General features: G+C 41.7%; 1 protein-coding gene and 1 pseudogene across 1 annotated transcript; one reads left to right on the forward strand and one right to left on the reverse strand.

Moving 5' to 3' along the window:
- Positions 1–1,452: 1,452 nt before the first annotated feature.
- LOC146302910 (uncharacterized) lies at positions 1,453–4,110 on the forward strand (annotated as a pseudogene).
- LOC146302911 (uncharacterized) lies at positions 4,023–7,188 on the reverse strand. The gene is made up of 5 exons (XM_084698703.1): positions 7,035–7,188; positions 6,164–6,345; positions 5,995–6,071; positions 4,312–5,861; positions 4,023–4,125 (listed from the first exon to the last, which is right to left on the reverse strand). Exons 1-4 carry the CDS (start codon positions 7,186–7,188, stop codon positions 5,684–5,686), a joined length of 591 nt encoding a protein of 196 aa, XP_084554829.1. The 3' UTR covers positions 4,023–4,125; positions 4,312–5,683.
- Positions 7,189–23,009: the final 15,821 nt, after the last annotated feature.

Here is a 23,009-nt window from a genome sequence, read left to right on the forward strand (position 1 = left end):
AAGATAATGACCGCTGGACTATACAACTTCTTAACAGTTCTATAGTAAAGTAACTTTACACAAAGTGCAATACTTATTACACAAAACTTTTCTATTAGCCAGTACTGTATTACTGATATCAATGCAGCAGCTACTTTAGATAGCTTCGTTTATTGTTTCCATGGTAACAGGAGTCTTTTTTTTTTTTTTTTTTTGAGGAAGCATGCAAATCACTTACTGCTGACCAATGACCAGCCAAGTGGATCTGGAATCACTGAAAACGATGGACAAGAGGACTTACATCCTCCCTTCAAACAATCCAAACTTACATTTGGGCACAGTACCTCCCAAAGTACAGTCAGTAGACTCATATTTGAATTTGTAATCGATGATGTTCAGCCTTTCTCTTTGGTTGAGCAGGCCTCTTTCAAAAGGCTTGTAGAGGGAATCAGTGGTGGCAAAACAATAATGTGCAGAAAGACATTAGTACAGCGTATTGAGAGGGAATTTGCTGCCATGAAAGACATATTGACTGCAAAACTGCAGAAAGTGACAAATGTGTGCACAACAGCAGACCTATGGAGTGCACATAATAGAAGTTTTTTTGGCATGACATGCCACTGGATTGAGGAGGATACAATGGAGAGGAAGTCTGCAGCATTGGCCTGTGCACGAGTGAAGGGACGTCATACTTTCGATGTCATTGCTGCAAAAATCAGTGAAATACATGCTGAATACAAAATACAACGCAAAGTAAGGGCTACAGTTACAGACAACGGGAGTAACTTTGTTAAAGCTTTCCGTGAATTTGAATCAACTGAGGAGGCAGCAGAAGCAGATGAATTGGATGATGGAATAAGGTTCTTAGATATGGATACAGTTCTGGAGATGGAGGGAGATGAGGAGCTTCATTTTTCTCTTCCCTCTCATCAAAGATGTGCAGCGCACACACTCAACCTGATTGCCACCAATGGGGTGGATAAAGCAGCATCAACAGGGTCATCCCGGAAAGTGTACCGAAGCACAATGGGAAAGTGTGCTTCCATCTGGAATAAGGCACATCGGTCATCAGCAGCTGCAGAAGCAGTGCAAGATATTGCCAATATGAGGGTTTCTGTTCCATGTGTCACAAGATGGAGCTCTGAATATTTGGCCATTTCTAAACTGATTAGACTTACAGACGATCAGCTGTGCGACATCTGCGTAAGGCTTGGAGTGCCCAGGTTACACATTCATGAGACTACTTTTCTCAGGGAATATGTATCTGTGTTACAGCCACTTGCTCAAGCGATTGATCTTCTACAGGGAGAGAAAAAGTGCTATCTTGGGTTCCTCATTCCAACCATCTTAAGCCTCAAGTCCAAGCTCTCTGAAAAAATACCCCATGTTACCTACACAGCAAACATCCTCACTGCAGTCATTGAGGCTCTCGATAATCGCTTTGGTGCCATACTGAGTAGCCATGATGCAAAAATGGCAACAACCACCATGCCAAAATTTCGTTTGTGTTGGCTCTCTCCAGAGAATAAAGAGGATATGTGCAAAATAGTGATCCAGGAAGCAGCATCTTTGGAATCCAGGGGACCTCCTGCAGCTGAAATGAACACCATCACTAATGGTGATGAATCAGATGAGGAGTTCTTTGTGTTTGGGAATAGTAACAGGGCTGATAAAGGGACAGCGGAGGAAGAGGTTCGGCGGTTCCTCGATGATACAGTGAAGACCATGGATTCCCTGCATGCATTTCCCTTGGTTAAGCAGCTGTTCATAAAATATAACACTACTCTGCCTTCCAGTGCCCCAGTTGAACGTCTGTTCAGTTACGGAGGAAATGTACTCACCTCATCTCGTAGCAGAATGTCAGATGAACACATGGAGCAAGTCCTCCTCCTACGTTACAACAGAATGTTTTGCCCAAAGTTACAATTTGATTGACTTTATGCCTTCAGTATGGAGGCACATGCCTTTGGCCCTTTTGAGTAAAAAAAAAAAAACTGGATGTTTTACATTTTCTTTCATGTAAAATACGAGCAGAGGGCACGTTTTGATTCTTAAAACTTGGTTTACTCGTCTTTCTTTTCTAAGATTACATTGTGCTGTTGATTTACAGAATACACTTAAATTAAAGCCATTTTATTGATGTCTCTTTTCTCTGTTCTTCTTTTCTCACATGTGACATTGAAGTAATCCAAGTAATCAGATTACATTACTTTAATATTGTGATACTTGGATTAGGTTACTGATTACAATTTTTAACAGGTAATCTCTAATTGTATCGGATTACATTTTTTAAGTAATCCTCCCAACCCTGTGTATACCAGAAACAAATAAAGCAGTCCCATGAGCACTGCTGTGTGCTGGAGTGTACTGCGTCGTCAACATACAACGGCACTCTTAGTTTTCATTCATTTCCAAGCGATGAATCTCTGAGGGGACTCTGGCTGGTTAAAGTTTGTCTCGAACGTTATCAAGTGACTTCACACAGTAAGGTATGCAGCCTGCACTTTACTCCTCATGATTTATCAGAGGCAAAGTCAGAAGGTGGGAAGAGACGGCTCACAAAAAGAGCTGTTCCATTATTATTTAAATGGAACAACTTTGAAGTCCCCCCATCGAGACCCAGTGTGTGGGACCGGGTGGAAAGACAGCCGCAGCTGGAGCCCACTGTGCCGTCTCCAGAACCCATGGAGTGCGCTGTTGTCGCAGACCACGACTACTGCTCTGTCCCTGAACCTGCAGGCCTGGACATGGCAGCGGTTAAAAACTCCAAAAAGAGATCGAGCTGTTACACAGAGAGTTGAAGGAACTGAAAATTCAGGCCACCTTCGGGTTACAGAGGTTTGCGGGATCCGACGACGACATTCGTTTCTACACAAGGTAAGTGGTATGTTTTATGACAGCAGTTAGTTGCAGTACTGTAGTTAAAACTAAACTTACAAAAAATGTTATGCTATAGTCAAAGCAGCCCCTCTTTAGTAGTTATGGCAACATTTCTTGGCTGACGACTGTGATGTTTGTTGTTGCTTGTAGATAGGGCTATGAGAGTATGGTGGGGAGATAACATACACGCACACATGGAGTTAGTGAAAAAGACAAAGAGAAGGACAAGAAGTGAGAGTAGGCTATAGGAAGGCTAGAGAAAAAGGAGATGTGGATGTAGGGTAATCTCTGTAAATCTGTTTGGTATCTATTTTCTGTAAAGTCTGTACTCTTTGTCTGTGTTTTCTTCTCATAGATTTGCCAGTTACCGGCATTTTATGGGGTTTTGGGGACTGATTGAGCCATCAGTGCACAAAAAGATCCGGACGTCAAGGGCCAGAGCTGCTGAGAAGAGAAATGAACCAGTCTCAGTGGTCCGTCCTGCACACACGGTTTGTATTTGCATGTTTAGTTGGTGCATGTAGTTCTTTAACCCTGGTAACATTCTACATTGCCTTAACAAACATATTGTTTTATCTCAACAGTCATTACAACCCATAGACGAGCTGTTCCTCTTCCTGATGTACCTAGCGGCTGGCCTTAAAGAGAGGGACTTGGCCAACAGATTCGCAATACACCAGTCCACCGTAAGCCACAAACTACCTCTATACACTCCTGGGCTCGGTGTGTATCTGGATGGAAAAAGAGGATGTAAAAGCTCACCTCCCTGAGGAGTTCAAAGAATTCCCGGATACACAAGTAATTGTGGACTGCACTGAGCTCAAATGCCACACACCATCTTCTCTTCTCCTCCAGAGTGAGATGTACTCATTGTACAAATCTCACTGCACCATGAAGGGACTGATTGGGATGGCCCCTCATGGTGCAGTGACCTTTGTTTCCTCACTCTATGAGGGGTCTGTGAGCGACAAAGAGCTTTTTAGACGTTCAGGCTTAACTAATCTCCTTACTGATGACATGGGCGTCATGGTTGACAAAGGCTTTCTGATATCAGATGTGGTCAAGTGCAAGGTCAACTGCCCCCCTTTTCTGCAGAAACGGAGCCAGATGCCGGCAGAATGCGTGTTAGCAACCCCTTGGTGGAAGTACGAGGAGGCAGAGGGTTCTCACTGATGTCTTTATTAGCTATCGCCGTTCGACGTTGATTTCTTTGTAGTACTATGCATCAACATACATCGTACACGAAGACTTCTAGACACCGTAAAACTACACAAAGAATACACAAATACAACAATGTAAATACACACATAGCACAAAGGAAATCATGTCTCGAACATGTGCTACTATTACAAACATGTGATCATGTCTCGAACATGTGCTACAATTACATTCAATTATACGTGCAGAGGTAAAATATTACAAGACGACAAGTTTGACACATATACAAATTACCTCGCTCCGCTTTCCAAAGGGAAACCATACAAATGTAGACTTATGTTCACCACACGACCATCCATAAACGAAATGCTGCTCCTTATAACAACGTCTGCATTAAACTTCTTTCAGGTAATTTAGCGCTTCACAGCTGCACGCACCTTACGTGATGACGTAAGACAGCCCAGAAACATCAAAACAAAAATCCGGTCATTACAATGCGTCCTCCAGACACAAAAAATAGCACGTCTCAGAGTGCACGTTGAAAGGGTAATAAGGAGAGTGAAGGAGAACAAGTTATTTGACTCAGTCATACCACTGTCAATTGCTGGGAACATCAATTAAATGTATACCGTTGCTTGTTTGCTTGTGAACTACCAAAACAAACCCCTTGTCAGGGCATGGGCTAAATAAGAAGGGTCCCAACTGAAATGTTCTGTCCTGGAAGATCTCTTGTTACCATTTGTTAACCAATTTCTTGTTACTAATATTATCACACAGAGCCTTTTGTAAATATATGTATTTATTTTGTAACAGTTGTTAATTGATGGCTTGTTGATTTCATATTGTAAATTAAACATCAATCTTACACATTACGTCTCATTGAGAGGTACTTTTGCATATAAACACCAAAGTAAAATGTATCACACTTTTGTCTGATTACCTCTTGAACTTCTTCATCTACATGTAATCGCTGTACAAAGAAATCATCTTCAGCCCAAACAAAAAAATCACACCAAGCAAGTCCTGTTATAAGAAGCTGTCCTTGCACTTGCCAAAAGTACACATGGATTTTCCTTAGCTTGAAACTTCCATTTGACATCAACAAATACTTACACTCCACGTAACTTTTTACATTTGGACATTTAATTTCCACTAAACCGAATGATGGGGTTGCAGTGGGATTGTAAACAAGCCCATCTGGTGAAGTACCTAGCCATGGAACCTGTGGATGGATGACTAGTCCACAAGGTGAGTAATTGACATTTGTGCTGTTTGCATACTGTTTAGCTGCCTCAAATTCCATGTCCGATCCCCTCTTCATGTCTGCAGTCTGCCTGGTGCCACGAATCATTCTCTCGGCAAGAGATTCTGAGGTACAGTGGCCGCGCACATGACACACCTCCCTAAACCTTGATGACGTTATTCTTTGCTGTCGTAGCATGTGCCATTCCTGAGTAGAGCTCTGATCACGTGTGGAGACTTCAATTCTATGTGCCATCTCGATGGACACAGTCAGGCTTTGCAAATGCAACTGCTCCTCCTCTGTGCATACCCACACACACTCTGTTGGTGAAAGTTTGTGCGCCTCCAGGGGAAGATTGGGAGAGGGTGGAGCATTCGGATGCCACACAATGTTTCTGGAGAGGAGTTTGGGCTGTTGATAGGATTAAACACTTCCTCTCTGCACCGGTCCAAACTCTGACTCTGCTAGTGTTTTGGTTGCAGTCATACCCATTGTTGTCACCATTGGCCTATCTTGTAGATCTAGTCCACTGTATGCCTCTGTCACATGCAGCACAGACAGGTCAGGAAGTGGGCCAACCATCCCTCTCATCAGAGTACTCCTTTGAAGAAAACATTGCATTCAAATGTATATAACATGACACTATAAAATGTGAGGCAGCCACAACATATTTTTTACACTGTTTTACAGGTAAATGTGATGTAATTAAGCAATTTTGAATCTTGAACATTTACCGTAAGCCGCCTTTACACATCCGGCCTTGTACAGGCTTTGTAACCACCATCTTGCCAACTGGTCCTGGTTTTATACCCTGAGAAATAAGCAACAAATTAGGTGTCAAGTCTTCATTGTAAAATGTTTCACCTTCATCTGCATTGTAAAATCTGAGATTATGAAATGTACAGCTGTCCGTGGTTTGTGCCATTGTTGCTCCTCTTCTGTACAGCTGTGAACCGGTGGAACCACTGGCACACTGAGCTGGGAGAAGTGGGCTGTCTGGAACAGCAGAGCAACTGTGTGGTTGCACATGGCAGTACCAGCCACACATGAGCACCTGCACATCACACTGTATCTCGGAGAACAATCTGTTGATAGATCATTTTCAGTCAGTACATATGAATATATTTGGCTTACAAACAAACTGTTGGCATGAGATGGAGCACCCTACTTAAATGGTGTGCTCAAATAGAGAGTTGTGGTCACAACAAGTACGCTGAAGACATACACTCCTATTTACATTAAATGTACAAATCTTGAACGGTGACCAGACGTCCTATTTTACCCGGACATGTGCTCTTTTTGAGACCTAAAATATTGATTCCAAAATCGTCCGGGATTTTGCCTCGTCGGATATTTGTTATCTGGTCACCCTAACTTAAACCTCTACGAACAGCTGAGCTTGAACGTCTCAGAACAGTTGAACTCTAACCAATATACTACCAATGACACCCTACTTTCACTGTATGAGGTTTTTCGTGCTTCCTCATCGACCTGAAGCACGAAGCCCGCACAGCTACCTCTCCTGTCGCCCTGTCTTTATTTGACACTATGAATTACATACACACAGATTACAGCAGAGTACTGGGCTATATCGAATTATATACTTAAACATGTTAAATCATAAATTCTTAACTTGGCTGAAAAAATATTCACCTCACAGATACTAACGATACTATCTCTGAGGTAACGCAATGTTTACATTAGCCTACAACTAGCTAGCTAACGCTAGCTCGTTAACCGTGACGATACAAAAATACAAGAATGACAGACTCACCTTCGTATTCATGAATGTAGGAGGAGGCGTACATTTTAAACCCCTTCTCCAGTTTGCTACTGGGTGCCTTTGAGGATGATTTAGTCAGGCGATGGACGTCATTAATTGTCAGTTTTGGCAGCTCCGTCAGGCATCTGGTATAAAACCGGGCCATTGTTTCAAAGTAGTTGGAGCGCCGGAAGTAAGTGAACCGTATTATTTGGCATTGTCGCGAACGTTCTACTTACGTGCATAGAGTCCATGAATATTTAAAACTGATCACTCCTCAATTCACAAGTTTCCTGGGGTGGTTGCTGGGTAAACGGTTGTGGGAGAAACTTCCGGTGGAGTACTTCCGGTGGAGGCTAATCACATCGCTGCTGTTGCTAGCAAATAACTTTTTCTTCTATACTCTTTGTTGCTAGTTAATATATTGTCTTTAAAAAGCTCGGAACAACGTGTGCCGTTCGCAGGTGTACAAACAACCGGACAAAACTCAACACTTGGTTGAAATCGGAGTGTTTTGACCACAAGCCAAAGAATAAAAAAGAGTGTTCGTACACAAAATGGTACAGCTTCCATCCACTGCCTAGTGAAGACGACGAGGCCAAAGGAAATTGGCTGAAACACCTAGACTTAAAACATCCTCCGAAATACTGTTATGTCTGTTCGTTTCATTTTGTGGACAAAGCGCCAACTGAGGAAAACCCTTATCCAACGCTTTAAATGGGTTATGAGAAGCCTCCTGAGAAGAAACGCTGAAGAGTCGTCAGGATGATCGTTGACAGTCAAGTCGCAACAACAACAACAGGTAGGTTTAACGGCTAAATTTGGTACTGACGCAAGATTTTTTCATGCAACATTACGTTAGCATACAGTATACTCACGGTATTAAAGACATCCTTGATTTTCTGCGCTTAAACTTGTCCTAAGTTATACTTAAACAAGGGACACAGGGATTAAAAACATTGACTAGATCTATGCTGTACACCAATTCATGCTGTGTAATGCCCTCGTCCAATTATCTCCATCTATGATATGTCTCCATCTTATTATAACCTGCAGACCAAGCTGACGTGATGGTGTTCGGGCAACCTCAGACCTTCAAGGATGCCCAAACACAGTGGATGGATCCAGCTGTGGAGGACCATACCTACTCTAAAGGATCCATCATTAACATGCCCATCACACCTGCCCCTGAAATCTCACTGTCCATTGCAGAGGTTACACTGAAAGGTGATAAAGACTGTCTGCTGTCCTCTACTAGTGTTCAACACTCTTGTCTCCTGTCTACAATGTTTTGCGCCCCAGTCATCAACAATACCAGTTCAAGACCAAGTTTTGTTGACACTTATGAAGCTCAGACAGAACTTTGTTCTGGCTGACTTAGCGAAGGGCTTTAAAATATCAGTCAGTCAGGTCAGTAAAATAGTTACGCATTGGATAGATGTCCTTGCTGAGCACACCAAGGACCTCATTCCATGGCTGCCCCGTGACACAATAAAATCAACAATGCCACAGGTTTTTCAGCAACATTTCCCTGATGTAACTTGTATCATTGACTGCACGGAGAGTGTTCTGCAAAAAGCCAGAAACTTAGACTCACGCTCAGAGTCTTACAGCCACTAATATGCAAGTAACACTGTGAAGTACCTTGTTGCCATTGCCCCATCAGGGATGGTGATGTTTATTTCAGAGGCTTTTGGTGGAAAGTGTAGTGACAGGTATATTACACAGAACTCAGGGTTTCTTGATTGTTTGTTATGTCCTGGTGATTTGGTGATGGGGGACCGTGGGTTCACAATTAGAGATCTTGTTGAGGAGAGGAGGGTAAGGCTAGTCATACCTGCATTAACACGCAAACAAAGCCAACTAACTAATGAACAAGTGACTCAGATGAGACGGATAGCAAATGTACAAATTCATGTGGAACGGGCTAAAAGGTGTATCAAAGTGTACAAGATCCTGTCCCAAACCGTGCCAATAAGCTTAGTTCCTAAAATCGATAAGATACTTCAGATTTGTGCAGCTCTCATAAATCTAAGGAGAGCTTATCTCCAGCAAGTAATGTGTTAAGTAATGACTTAGTAAGTAATCTTACACAATCTAATCTGTAATGTTTTACATAATCTTACACAACATCTTGTATGTTTCTGAATATATTTATTTATTCCTGTTTTTGAATTGTAAAATATACTACAAATGTATTTGAACCATTGTTTGCATTGTTGCATCGTTTATGAATTTATGTGTTCCGGTTTTTGAATTGTAACATTTACTACAAATGTATTTGAACCATTGTTTTTTGCATCTCACAGAGTGATACTAACATTGCCAACTGATATGTGGGTTGATTACAAAACAGTTCGAGGTACTTTGGGCAGAGATGTAGTTTCTTTCCTCCAAAATCATCAGCCAACCTGAGAAGCATATGTAGAAAATATTTTTTTTCCAGTTGCTCTACTTGTTTGTCAGTGTAATCTTTGTCAAATGGAATGTCCAATTCTAAATGTTCCTTTGGTGTCCAGACAACCAGTTTGCAGCTCTGTAGACCAAGGAACATCATAGCCACTTGTGTCTGAAAGAATAGAACATACCGTACATTTAATTGGCACCAAATTATGAACATTAGCTCAAATGATCTCATAATAATGCAGCTAGTATATCTTGCCCTTGAAAACAATCCAGCTTACCTGAAGGTAGTATCCAGCTCTTCCATTTGGACAAATGAGGTACTTTCCATCCTCCAAGATTTTGATGTCACCGTTTGGCCAGGTGAGAAGTTCTTCAAGAGACATCTGACTCTTGAAGGGGCACTTGAGGCCTCTGTTGTGCACAGCATGCCCTCTGCTCTCAAGGAGTGTGATGACCCTCACTTCATTTTCAGAGCCATATTTTGTGGCTGCGTTCCCAGTGAAGGTGGGGTACACGTGCTCATTGAGGAATCTTTGGGGGTCTGTGGTGTGTCGTTTGGGGACTTGTTTTACTGTGCTTGCAGTTAGACGCAGTCTCCTAGCATCATGCCACACCTGTGTCCTACTCTGGGTCTTTGTTTCTATTTCCAATGTAGATATTTGATTGGGGGATAAAGCGATGTAGGATTGGTAAAACACTGAACACTTCCTACACGTCAGACGTGTACTATGATCAGTGTGATTCTCAATTCTGAATTTAGGCTTGGCTCAGTGTTGTTCTCTACATCTGCTTTGTAAGCAAGCTGGATAAGACCATTAGTTTGGAGCTGATAGAGGGGGGCCATTACTGAGGAGTTGATGTGTGTTTTGAAATCCTCATGGTTTCTGAAGAGTCGGGGAGATGGTGTGGAATTGATTTGTTCTCGCCTTGATGGGTGGGGATACGTGTCCTGGGGTCTGTGGAGCCTAAACTTAATATGCTCTGCCTTTACCAGACCTACATTCTTCTTTGCACCACTATTCCATTCCCTTTGCACATCAGTACATGCTGTCCCTGTCTGACCTTGCCTGACTGCATTCTCAACCTACAAGAAGAAATGGTTTCACATTTTGTAATCACATGCTAAACCGACTTCTATGCTTTAAGTAGACTTTCCAGCGTCAAACCTGACACTTTTACACATTTTCAAGACATGTTACTCTCGTTAGCACTATCATCATACTAACCTTCCACAGTAATGCTGCTGCATGACAACAGGAGCGTCCTAGCCCTGCAATACACGAACAGCCTGCTGTCTGTATCACTCCTGTCTTACCAATACCAATACCCAGGCCTTATGATGGGCTGTTTTAAGACTCTGACTTGGCTCTATTTCAGCTTTCAAGTAGACTAGGTCTTCTGTGATCTCTTTTAGCCACACTTGCCTGACTTTCTCGCTGTGCAAATACTGGTAAGCTTCAGAGCTTTTTAGGTTCATCATTGACTGACCATCGCAAGACACAGACTCAACAAAGTACGCAAAAATGCTGCTGTATGTTATCCTAGGCCATTTTTTTATTTTGTCCTCCAATCCAGTTACTGCGGAGGGCAAAGGTATATTTATATTGCCGTTTTTTAACTTGGTGAGGTTGTGTTCCCACATTCATGGTAGCCTTCGACGGCTTTGGTTTGACTCAACACATCGTATTGTGTCTCCGCTCAACGTTTGTGCGCAAAGTTCATGCGCAACATTGGAGCTACTGACTGGTGACTCCAAATCCACCCTTAAAACACTTTAAACGGACGGTTTAAAAGACCTAAAGGGCAATATATTTCATAGGGTCATAACACAATGTTAACATTTTAAACAAGTCTTTATTAACAATTCTCGAAATAATTAAAATATATGTAGCCTATATCTAGGCAAACCCAAACCATAACATATTGTTTTTCAAGTCTATATTGTCATGAGATTATACTGTTGATTATGTCAAAATAAAAATAAAGGCGTAAATATATGGCCTACACTACACTTACATGCAATTCATACAAATTTAAATTGACAAAAGTTATTGAGTCATCCAAAGTTAATGTAGCTAGCTACATGCTATGGTAGCCTTCGGCAGTTCTGGTTTAGCTCAACAGCCTACTAAACATGGCCGTCGTTCTCAACCATTGAGTTCTCAACCATTCAAGTGCTAGCGCCGTCCGTGCTAATCAGGGACGGCACTCTGAACAGCATCGCTGTCCATGCTACTATGCTCCCTCTATCGCTGGACGTCCCTGCTAATCCATCGCCGTCCTTGCTAATCCATCGCCGTCCAAAATATATGCTCGCTCTATCGCTGGATGTCCCTGCTAATCAGGGACGGCACTCTGAACATTTACATTACATTACATTTATTCATTTAGCAGACGCTTTTATCCAAAGCGACTTCCAAGAGAGAGCTTTACAAAGTGCATAGGTCACTGATAATAACAACAAGATAACCCCAAAGCATTGCGGTTAGCCAAAACAAGAAGTACACATTGTGAACAACCAAAAAATAAGTGCTAAAGGGAGGAAACCATAAGAGCATGTAGTTAAACAAGTTACAATTAAACAACATGAAACTCTAAGTGCAAGTGTACCTGTAGGAAAGCAATACAAATAGGATTAACAAAAATAGAAAACAGTTTAAATCAGCTACCACTAACAAACAAGAGCAACAGTCTAAGCAAGAGTCATTGTGATCCTTGAGGAAACCAGCGTTGGGTTCAGTAAACCATTCCAAAGTACCGTTGTACTCCCGGAACAAGTGCATCTTGAGCCTTCTCTTGAAGGTGGAGAGACAGTCTGTGTCTCTGATGGAGGTGGGGAGTTGATTCCACCACTGGGGGGCCAGGCAGGAGAAGAGCTTGTGCTGGGATCGGGCGGTCTTGAGCGGTGGGACCACCAGGCGGTTGTCTGAAGAAGACCGTAGGTGGCGGGTGGGGGTATAAGGCTGCAGGAGAGACTTGATGTAGTCGGGTGCAGTCCCGTTCACTGCTCGGAAGGTCAGTACCAGGGTCTTGAACAGCATCGCCGTTCATGATCTATGCTCCCCCTAGCGACGGACACTCTGAACAGCATCGCTGTCCGTCCATCCATGCAAAGATGTGTTCATGAGATAAATTACAAGAATAATAATAAATATAGCTGCAAGCAGTGATGCGGGTTCCTCCACAAAATGGCAAAATATTATAAACATGTACACTGCAGAATATCAAGACTTGGACAACAAGAAAGCAAAACGACTTCATGTTTGGCCAAAAACAATTCCAGATTCTCAGTCAATGCACAACTAACTAAAGTCATGTGGGCAACTGGGCTAGGGCAGCGTTCATATTCAGCTCCTTGCAAGAATAACCTGTGACGGTTTAGCAGCCGACTCTCTGGTCCCATTAAACTACACAACATACTCAGGGTGACCAACAAGATTATATTAACTAACCAACAATAACATTACAAACATCTAACTGAACGAACACAACAACTGAAATCCCCCGCAGGGCTTTTGTAACCAAACTATTTTCCACAAGTCTTTGCATTTTTGGACATGCCGCACTGCATGCTGGGTACCCAAGGGTGCTGACGCTGATTATCTAGCTGTGCTCCGACGGCGTGATATAAAAAATTCGTTTTTGGTCAGCTTTGGGACAAAGGTTAAGAAACAGTTGACATTTCCAGGTGAAATTGCATGAAATTGCACATGGTATTTAAGAAGGATGTCTGCCTGTTTGACTAAACAAGTAATCAAAATTATGACAGGCCAAAAGATAATGGCTGGATTCCAATCTACTACCTTATACTTTACAGGTCACCATCCCAGCCCATTAAGCTATTGTCAGTGTTGCATAGTGTCATGTTCAGTAACTGTATTAAAAAGTAAGCTGTTTCTCCTGTGGTAAGCATTGTTAGATTCAGCCAAAGTTGAAACTGCTTGTACATTTCCTATGAAAATGGGACAACGGGATGACTGGGTTGCTGCTGCAAAGAATAATTTACTTATAGTTTTTTTTAAAGGTTGTTTGGAGTGCCATAACTTGTCATAGAAGGGAATTTCAAATCATGCCTATCTTCAGTGGGGATGTGTCCTGGCTTAGGTTACTGAAATGAATTTGTGCAACAGACAAGGGATCCACCTGAAAAATCGATTTACTTCATTAGAGATAACCATTAGCGTTATCTCCATGCGTAGACTACAAGTAGCTAGCTACTGTGGTGAACCTGGCTTGTTTTGCAGTGGTTTACACAGTCTCGCTAAACAGATGATTGGAGTGTTGTGATGGGCTCAAATAAACACATATTGCTATGTTTTACAACCGGAGGATTTATCGGAAGACTAGAAACCGTTTTGTCAGAATAAAAAATAAAAAACTATGCCTCTGACTGGTATTGAACCTTGATTACCAGCACAAAATCTCAGCCAATTGAGCCATTCCCAGGCATGGAATACACAAAGTTCAATAACTGGATAATTAAAAAAAGCTGTTTCTCCAATGGCGAGCATTGTCAGATTTGGTCCAAGTTCAAACAGCTGTAATTCAGTCATATTTTGACATATCAAGGTGAAACTTTGCATGGTTCTTCATAAGCATGTCACCTTAAAGCTTATTAGGTTTGAACCATCCTTCAAAAATACATTTGATTTAGTGACACAAACATATTGAGGCAATGTGGACATTTACATAAATACACCCATTTCAGCCATTTTGTACTTGATTCAATTGCCTTAAGTGACGTTTTTAAATACGTCAATGATACATATCTGTACCAAATTTCAAGTCAATTTCACCTTTGGTTCAACCCAGGTAGCAAAATGTGTCTGGCCCATCTCTGGGCCACATCCTTGCTCCAGTTCTGGTCCAGTTCTGGCTGGGTCCCCGGCCCAAAACTGGTCCATATACTGAAATCAGACACACACAATGTGTTCTGGCCCAGATGCGGCCCCCACCCTGTAAAATTGTAATATTGTGTTATGTGGCCCAGGTCTGGCCCAAACACTGTAAAACTGTTCTGGCTGAGTGTCGGCTTGGTCCCCGGCCCAGTTCTGGCCCAAACACTGTAAAGCATTGTGTATTGTGTTATGTGGCCCAGGTCTGGCCCAAATACTGTAAAACTGTTCTGGCTGAGTGTCGGCTTTTACCCTGGGCCAGATGTGGCCCAAAAATGGCTACATGTATTCATTTTAGAAGGAAAACATAAATATATATATTTTTTAAATATATAATCTTTCGTAAAAAATATAGTTCACTATCAGGAAAATGTATGTAAAAAAATTATATATATATATATATATATATATATATATATATATATATATATCTTACATTATCTCTCACACCCACCCACCCATGTTACAATCATTTTAAACCACTATGGACAAATCACAATTAAAAATAATTTATTCAACTTATGTACAAAAACAGAGATTGAGAAAAAAAAACTGATTAAGAAACAATTTAAAATAGAACATGAATCTGCAAAACCAAACAACAAACTGATTAAAAAACAATTGAAAATAGAACCAATAATAACAAAAAAAAACGTTATATAATATATATATATATATATACATATTTAAAGATCCTTGAGCATTCGTCTTTTTCTCCCTCCCTCCCTCCCGATCCGAAGCCAGCTGAAGCCACCTCTTCATAGTGGCCTCAACGTCCGCCTCAGCAGCATTGGCCGTGAGGGGGTTCCTTCGAACAGCAGCTTTGAAATAAAGCAATACATTTTGTAAGATCACTGTGAAATCTCAAGCATTGGTTATGCTTCTACTATGGTCCTTTTTGCACAGGTTTGATCAGTTTGATCACTTAAATCTAAATCAATGCGCAGCCAACATGCACATGCACACATGTAAATAGACACTCACACACACAGACATTCCTTGCCTCAAAATTATGCATTATGCACACCTAGCCGTGGATTAGTCCTTACATATCATCTGGAAGAGACAGGTAATTATGTTGGTAAACAGATGTACTTACCGATCACAACCGCCCTGAGCAGCAGATTGGCCAGGGAAGTTTTGCCATTTACTCCCCGCCAGTTCATCCGGTTCGCGAGAGAGTTGGAGATTACTCTTTTTAATATTCTCCAGGTGCAGTCACGCACATCTGCCCCCCCAATCAATCCCAACCAGTTGACCTGAAACAGATAAAAAAAAACTATATAATATTTATGTAATCATATTCAAAGAAATTATGAATAAACATCAACTGTGGTTGCAGTTAACCTGACCTGTGTTTTCCAAGTTTTCCTCCTCTACCAAAAATGTGAATTGTTCCCTCATATCAAAGTGGTGTTTCAGTAGCTGTGTAATAGTGCAATTGTTACAGGATTAAATAAATACAAATTCTCACCAGTCTTTGGTTGTACTCAGGATTTATGAGTTTTTCCTCCAGGCTTAGGAGTTGAGGAAGGTCTTGCAGAGGCAGTAGATCTTCCTCGATGTTGCCTGGCTGGACCTGCACCTCTTGGTGCTGGAGAATCCGAAGGATCTGATGTTGTTGGTCCAGCACCATTTCTAATTTCGTTAGGACCTCCCTCAGTATGGCTATAACATAGAAGTATAACAATAATGTTTTTAGATAAGTACACTACAAACCTATACAACTCCATCCTCAAGGCCCATTCACACCAAAGACGATAACAATAACTAAGATCCCGTTTTAGAAATCGTTCTATATATAAAACAATAGTCCACACCACAACAATAACTAACGGAACAATATAGTTTGGATCACTTCAAAACTATTTCTTTCCAGATGATTAACAAAAAACACAAATGCCAGTAATATGGTTGAGAAGTGATCACTATTGACCCTACCTGGTTCTGCTGTTTGCTGGGGTGGGCCTGGCAGCACTACAAGAAAACAATATATTAAGGAAGTGAGGAAACATTATCTACAAAATGAATACCTACAAAGGAAAGTCAATTAGAAAACAAAAGAATACACTCACATGTTGAATTGATAGGCTCCCAATTTGAAAGTAGCTCTGTAAAAGAGCATTCACGTGTTGCAGCTGCTAATTTGGGGATGGTGGGGACTGCAGGGTAGGCTATCGGGGGGGCAGGTGGACATGTTATTTTAGGGGCCGGCTCGTCTTCAGAGTCCTCTTCAGGGGTGCCAGTCCGGACACTCTTCCTATTAAAAAAATGTATCAATGTAAAAAACAACTGTAAATATGACCTCAAAGCATCAAGGAATAGTATGGTACCCATATGTTTTGCGCCTTTGTGGCCATTGAGGCCCACTCCCACATTCAGCGTCTGATTGCAGGTCAGACCATGTCTCCGCCTCTTTGGCCTTCCTCCTGCCCTCTTCATAGCTGTCTGTAAAACACAGTTACATTTAACCTTATTAGACTCAGGCTAAGAATTACACAAACACCATTAGAAATACAGTGTTGAGCCAAACAACAGGTCTGTTATACTGGCAAGTGAAAAAATATAATCTAGGGACCACAGCATGCTGCAATTGACCAATCAAAGTTATGTATTCTGGAGAATTGTGTAACAATTACCTTAGCTAATGGTCATGCATAAACTATGTCAGAATAAGTGAAACCTAGGTTTAAAATGTCAAATTTACCTGTTATATACATTGTGCGGACCTCCCAACGGTCCCAGTCAAGGCTAGGAGCCATTAGGGTCTTGATGGCCTGGTGGAAGGCCATGCCCCTTAAGTTTGGCCAACCACACTGGCCATTCTCCTCCCAAATTGCTGGGACCAGCTCCACCTCACGAGTTTCCAAAAACTCAACAATTTTAAACATTCTGTTTGAAACAAATCTTAGTTATTGCAGGTAGGTATGGTACCAACACAAATAACTGACAACATCTGACCAAAGTGAAAACTGAAACTATTTACAACCTCAAGTAAACAAAATAGCTGTGCTTGGGTATACAGATCTCAGCATACATGCAGCCCCCTTAACAAAGTAGCACTTGTGTAATAACCGGCTTGTGTGTTAGATGTTTGTGGGCTGTGTACGTCATCATGTAGGTGCATGCAGCTGTAAAATGCTAAATGACTTGAATGGAAAGAAGTTCAATGCAGACGTTTGAAAAGAAGCAGCATTTCCTTTCTAAATAATCGTGTTTGGTGAACAGAATAATACTACATTTGGTTTCCCTTTGGAAGGCGGAGCGAGGTAATATGTATATACGTTTAACTTGTCAAACTTGTCTTATTCTCATTCCTTTGCAATATTTTACCTCCACAAGTACTATGTATGTAATTGCTAGCAGCACACGTTGAGACATAATTCCTTTGTGCTATAACCTATGTGTATTTACATTGTTGTATTTGTGCATTATTTTGTATAGTTTTACGGTGTCTACGTGTGCGATGTATCTTGACGCAAAGAAATCAACGTCAAACGGCGATAGCTAAGACATCAGTGAGAACCCTCTGCCTCATCGTGCTTCCACCAAGGGGTCGCTAACAACTAATGACCACAAACCAAGGCTATCCAAAATCCAAGCACCAGAAATCTACACGATATTAACTTTAGCATCAACCAGTCAACGGCAAAACAACCTCCCCAAATCCAGGGAGTCTCCAATCAAGTTATTGGCTAGCCTCTATATTTTACAACCAGGCTCAAGACATCAAGCTTGTAAAGGTAATTATGCACCAGAGGTAAAAAGATAGTGGAGATGCTACTGGCTTTTATATCCCGCTCAGTAGAATGGTGAAGAAATTGCAGACTACAAAATTCCTATCTCTGCGTTTTTTGGTGCTACATAAACAACTAACATCTACTGGACAGAGAACCAAATGGGGAAAGGACTGTCTTTATCCTGCTGAAAGGGCTAAATTAAATCACTGACACAAGTGCAGTAGTGGCACTGCAACAAATTTGTCTTGCTTTGGTAACCTCACATATTTCTCAAGATGGTCAAATAACTCAGTGATTTTAAGAGTAGATGACATTTTGCCAACCAGGAAGATACCCAACTTACACAAATTCAGAGGATACTCAAAAAATGGTTTGATTACTTCATATTCCCTGAAAACAATATGTATCTTATCCTGACACTGAAGGATGTTGTCAACCAAAACAATGCAACCACCAATCTTAACGCATCTGTCTCCTTCACTTGATACATTAATTTTTGTACCACCTATGAAAAGCTCCTGGAACTGAAGTATTGGCAAGCCCACTATAGAGGGTGGAACTGGGCCACGGTTATGCTCCTTCTGCAACTTTCTCTTTCCATGTGAAGCTTCATCATTCACTGTAAAAGGGGCCATTTCTGAGATCCGCCGAATAACCTGGGCTAGTGGATGATGCGGGGTTCTTACCATCTTTTTGATTTGACCTAAATAATCCTCAAATGGAAATCCCGATATGAGGTCCAGATTGCCGTGTATCCTAACATCCTCGGAAAGATGGGTTAGCCCATGAACATTGTAAGTAACAAATTCAGGACCATACAATTCACCAAAATGTGTCACAAATGAAACAAGTAATGTGTGTGCAAAGTCGTGAAGATTTGCTGACAATGAAGGACTAGCAAGGATGAAAATGGCAACCGATAACAACATGAAATTGTTGTAGACCGAAGCTGACAACACATTTCGGAGAACCACTGGACCTGTGTACAACAAGAACTGTTGCAACTCTGTGGCTTTCCACCTGAGCCTCTCTGAAAGCTGTCTGGGTTTACGAGCAAAATCAATGGGAATGAAGCTTCTTTAGCCTACAAGTTCGTTTGAGATAAGCTGCATCTGATGAGAAGACAAGCGGCAGAGTAAGGGCCCTGATGCAATCCACAAATCCAACAGTCTACGTACTACCCCAAGACAGACAAGATGCATGTAATCGTGAGGAAAAGAAGACACCATGCCTATGCCTGCATCAACTAATGGTGACTTCCTTGTATGATGCTCATCATCAGACATCATTTCAAACGACAGATCAGTTCGGACTGGGCTATTGACTTCTGGAAATGTCATCCTATGTTTAAGATAAACGCCTGTTTGGAAACACTTGTCACTTGTTTGAGTAACCAGTGTGAGATTTTGTTCCTTTAATGTAAGCTCTTGCTGGGGCATCACAGATGACAGAAGTGACCTTTAGGAAGCATTGTTTACCCTTAATAATGAATCCTTTGCTTAGCCCTTGTAACTCACTGACAAGATTTTTTAGATACTCAACCAGACAACTTGGCTTTGAGTTGCCACAAAACAGAGCAATGACAACTGGCTTTTTAACAACACCCTTTATCAAGCCAAGGATTGGCCAGAACTGGACTGAGGAACTCTTAAACAAAGGTAATCCATCAACATTCAGCTGCAATTTGAATTCATGTCTGTTGTTTTTGCGAAATGGCATTCATTCAGAATGTCAATTTTTTAAACGACAAACATGAGATGATTTGCTGATGACTTATTTGTAGAAATGTTGCCATAACGTTAAGTCCATTCATATTTCTGCCGCCTTTTCCATACTCTAGCGCTCTATATTGATCAAATTACTGTAGCATTCTGAAATCTGACACAAACTACTACACAAACTTGCTGTAGTCTTAGAGAGAAAATTATTGATCAATAAATTGAATTCCAACTTTTTTTAATGACCCCATTCTATTTTAGAGTCATACATAAATCGAAATTACTATGATTTGTACAGCTGGGATATATGTATGGGCTACTAGTGTTTTTTTTTTTTATGTATGTATTTAAAAAAAAATACAAACGCCGCTAGATGGCGCAACACTTGCCGCCGTTTTGAACCAACAAGTGCATGGGCGCTAAATCGAAGAAGTCTTATTAGTCTAAGCAGAGTGTCGGGTCTTAGTTCGACAGTATCGTTGACATAGTTGGTCTCCATTATTACCAAGATGCCTCAGGAACATGGCAAATTACACATAGCATTGGATTTACTGATTAAATACAAGCTTTATAAGGGTTGTGAGTAGCCTATCAATGTCAAAACGTTTAGTAACTCTACATTACTTATAGACAAAAATACATGACCACATTTCTGTAAAACTTGCTAAATAAACGTTATTTTTCCAACAATATATAGGCTACCTTTTAAGCTATGCTAAACATCTTGTTTAGCCAGTGGTCGATTGTGAAAAGAAGATACTGTAAGCTAGGTAGGTACTAGTAGGCTACCTACTAGCTACTGTAGAGCTAATGCTAGCAATTTTTTTATTTGTGGGAATTCTGTTCTTTACCCCTTATAATCACTGGATGGACATACCTTTTAAACAATAAATTATATTTGTAATCTGTCCACTATTCTACATTGCTGACAAAATCATGTAGGCTATATTTCACACAACTAGTTAAAATGTGTTAATAATGAAAAGGTTAGTCAAGGCTTCACTTACCGGTTCTGAATTTGAAAGTGAGCAGTTTCGTGTTCTGCAGTGCGAGATGGTCAGTAACGGCAGTCGGCCTGTATCCGTTCCAGAGGTAGTGGGCCGATTGTTGCTTTACGGAATCGGGCCGAGGGCTGGATTGACGTCTGCCGCAAATGAATTGGCTCCAAACTGTAATTTCCACTGGCATCGGGCCACATAGTGTATTATGTCTGTCTGCCGCAAATATGTAGTTATGGTAGACAGGGTGTGGGCCGCATCTGGGCCGGAGAAAATGTATGTGTCTGTTTTCAGTGTGTGGGCCAGTTTTGGACCGGAGACCCAGCCAGAATTTGAGCAAGGATGTGGCCCAGAGGTGGGCCAGCCACATTTTGATGATCCAACTTGCCAATGTGGTGATAGCATCCAGAAGGACATCAGTAAGTAGAACATAATAAAAATACATAGGCCTAGATAATAAAAAAAACATGGATACATAGGCTAATAAATGCATATGGGTTGGCTGACTAGACTCTACCATGCCAGACTCGGCCCAAACTAATGAGACTTAATGAGACCATCGGCTGAAGTTCGACCTGAACGGACTTCAGTCGATGGTGCCACTGAAGCACCGCTCAATTGCACCAGTAACACATAACTTGAACCATAATCGGGCCTGGTGCAATGCAGTACGACGCCATGCCAGAGTCGGCCGACTTAATGAGACCATATAGGCCTACTTCTTCAGCCAACCGGGACTTCAGCCGATAGGGCCGACACTCAGGCTGAAGCTTTGCATCAACGTAACGAATCATTAGAACCATAATTGGGCCAGGTACAGTGTGATGTAGTCAATACAACTAGCCTACACCATGCCAGAGTCGGCCCGATTTAATGAGAACGTATAGCTTCAGCCAACCCTGATTTCAACCGATAGAGCCAACACTCAGATTAAAGCAGCATGCTCGTGAAGCTCTCTCTTGGAAGTCGCTTTGGATAAAAGCGTCTGCTAAATGAATAAATGTAAATGTAACACATAATTTGAACCATAATCGGGCCAGGTACAGTGTGATGCCTAGTCAGTACGACACCATGCCAGAGTCGGCCCAACTTAATGAGACCGTAGGCTTCTTCAGCCAACCCGGACTTCAGCCGATAGTGCCGACACTCAGGCTGAAGCTTTGCATCAACAACGTAACGAATCATTTGAACCATAATCGGGCCAGGTACAGTGTGATGTAGTCAGTGTGACTACACCATGCCAGAGTGGGCCCGACCAGGTGAGACAATACTTCAGCCGACCCGGACTTCAGCCGATTGTGCCAACATTCAGCCGGAAGCGGGCCGACAGTGCTTGCTATGTGGGAAGAGAAGAGGAATTTTGAAGATTTTCCCAAATTATCACAGTACAGGAAAATCCATCATGGCGGACACACCAATTTTCAGAAGAATTGGAGCAATGGGGTGGAAATGCCATCACGTTGAAAATCTGACTTTTGGGCGTGGCCTGTGGCGCCCCCTATGGTCCGATGTGGCCCATATTTGGTGTGGGGGTACCCACTTGGATGTAGTATCAATGTGCCAAATTAGAAAATTTATGACCAGGGACTTTTTGAGATTTTGGGGCGCAAGGAGAAGAAAAATAATAAGTATAGCTGCAAGCAACAATGGAGGGGCCAAGCAGTCCAGAGCAGGACGTGGCCTCCATAGCACTTGCGCAACAATTAAGTCACAATAACCTGTTGCACTCATTGCAACACACCACGTTTGGTTGAAATATCTGTTTTTGTTCAAGAGTACTGAGTGTTCAAAGTGTTTTTTTCTGATATAACACCACAGGCCTCCTCTGCTCCTCGTGGGAACGATGGAACCCAAGTTTGGTGATGATCGGACACATTTTTGCTGAGTTATGCTCTCACGTGTCTTTGGCGGCTTTGCCGCCGCCTTTGATCAGCTCTACCGAACAAACGGTTTTGAAAATGGAAAATCCATCCGACATCTTTGTGAAGCTTCGTTTCCATTAAATCCAAAATGGCGGCCGCGTCAATTCGGTTGTTCTGAAATATTATCGATGGTCAAGCTCGATATCTCACAAGACATCAACAGACAAAGAAATTACTTCATTAAGGTAAACACTTCAACATTTATTAGCCAAAACACGTTTATATTTCCGGCCACGCCCCCTTTTAGTCACATGACACAATATTTGGAGGATATCCTCAGAAAAAAGTTCCGAGTAAGCATACCAAAC

This window comes from Hypomesus nipponensis, chromosome 1 (genome assembly GCF_054491055.1).
Source record: "Hypomesus nipponensis isolate SF chromosome 1, ASM5449105v1, whole genome shotgun sequence".
NCBI lineage: Eukaryota > Metazoa > Chordata > Actinopteri > Osmeriformes > Osmeridae > Hypomesus > Hypomesus nipponensis.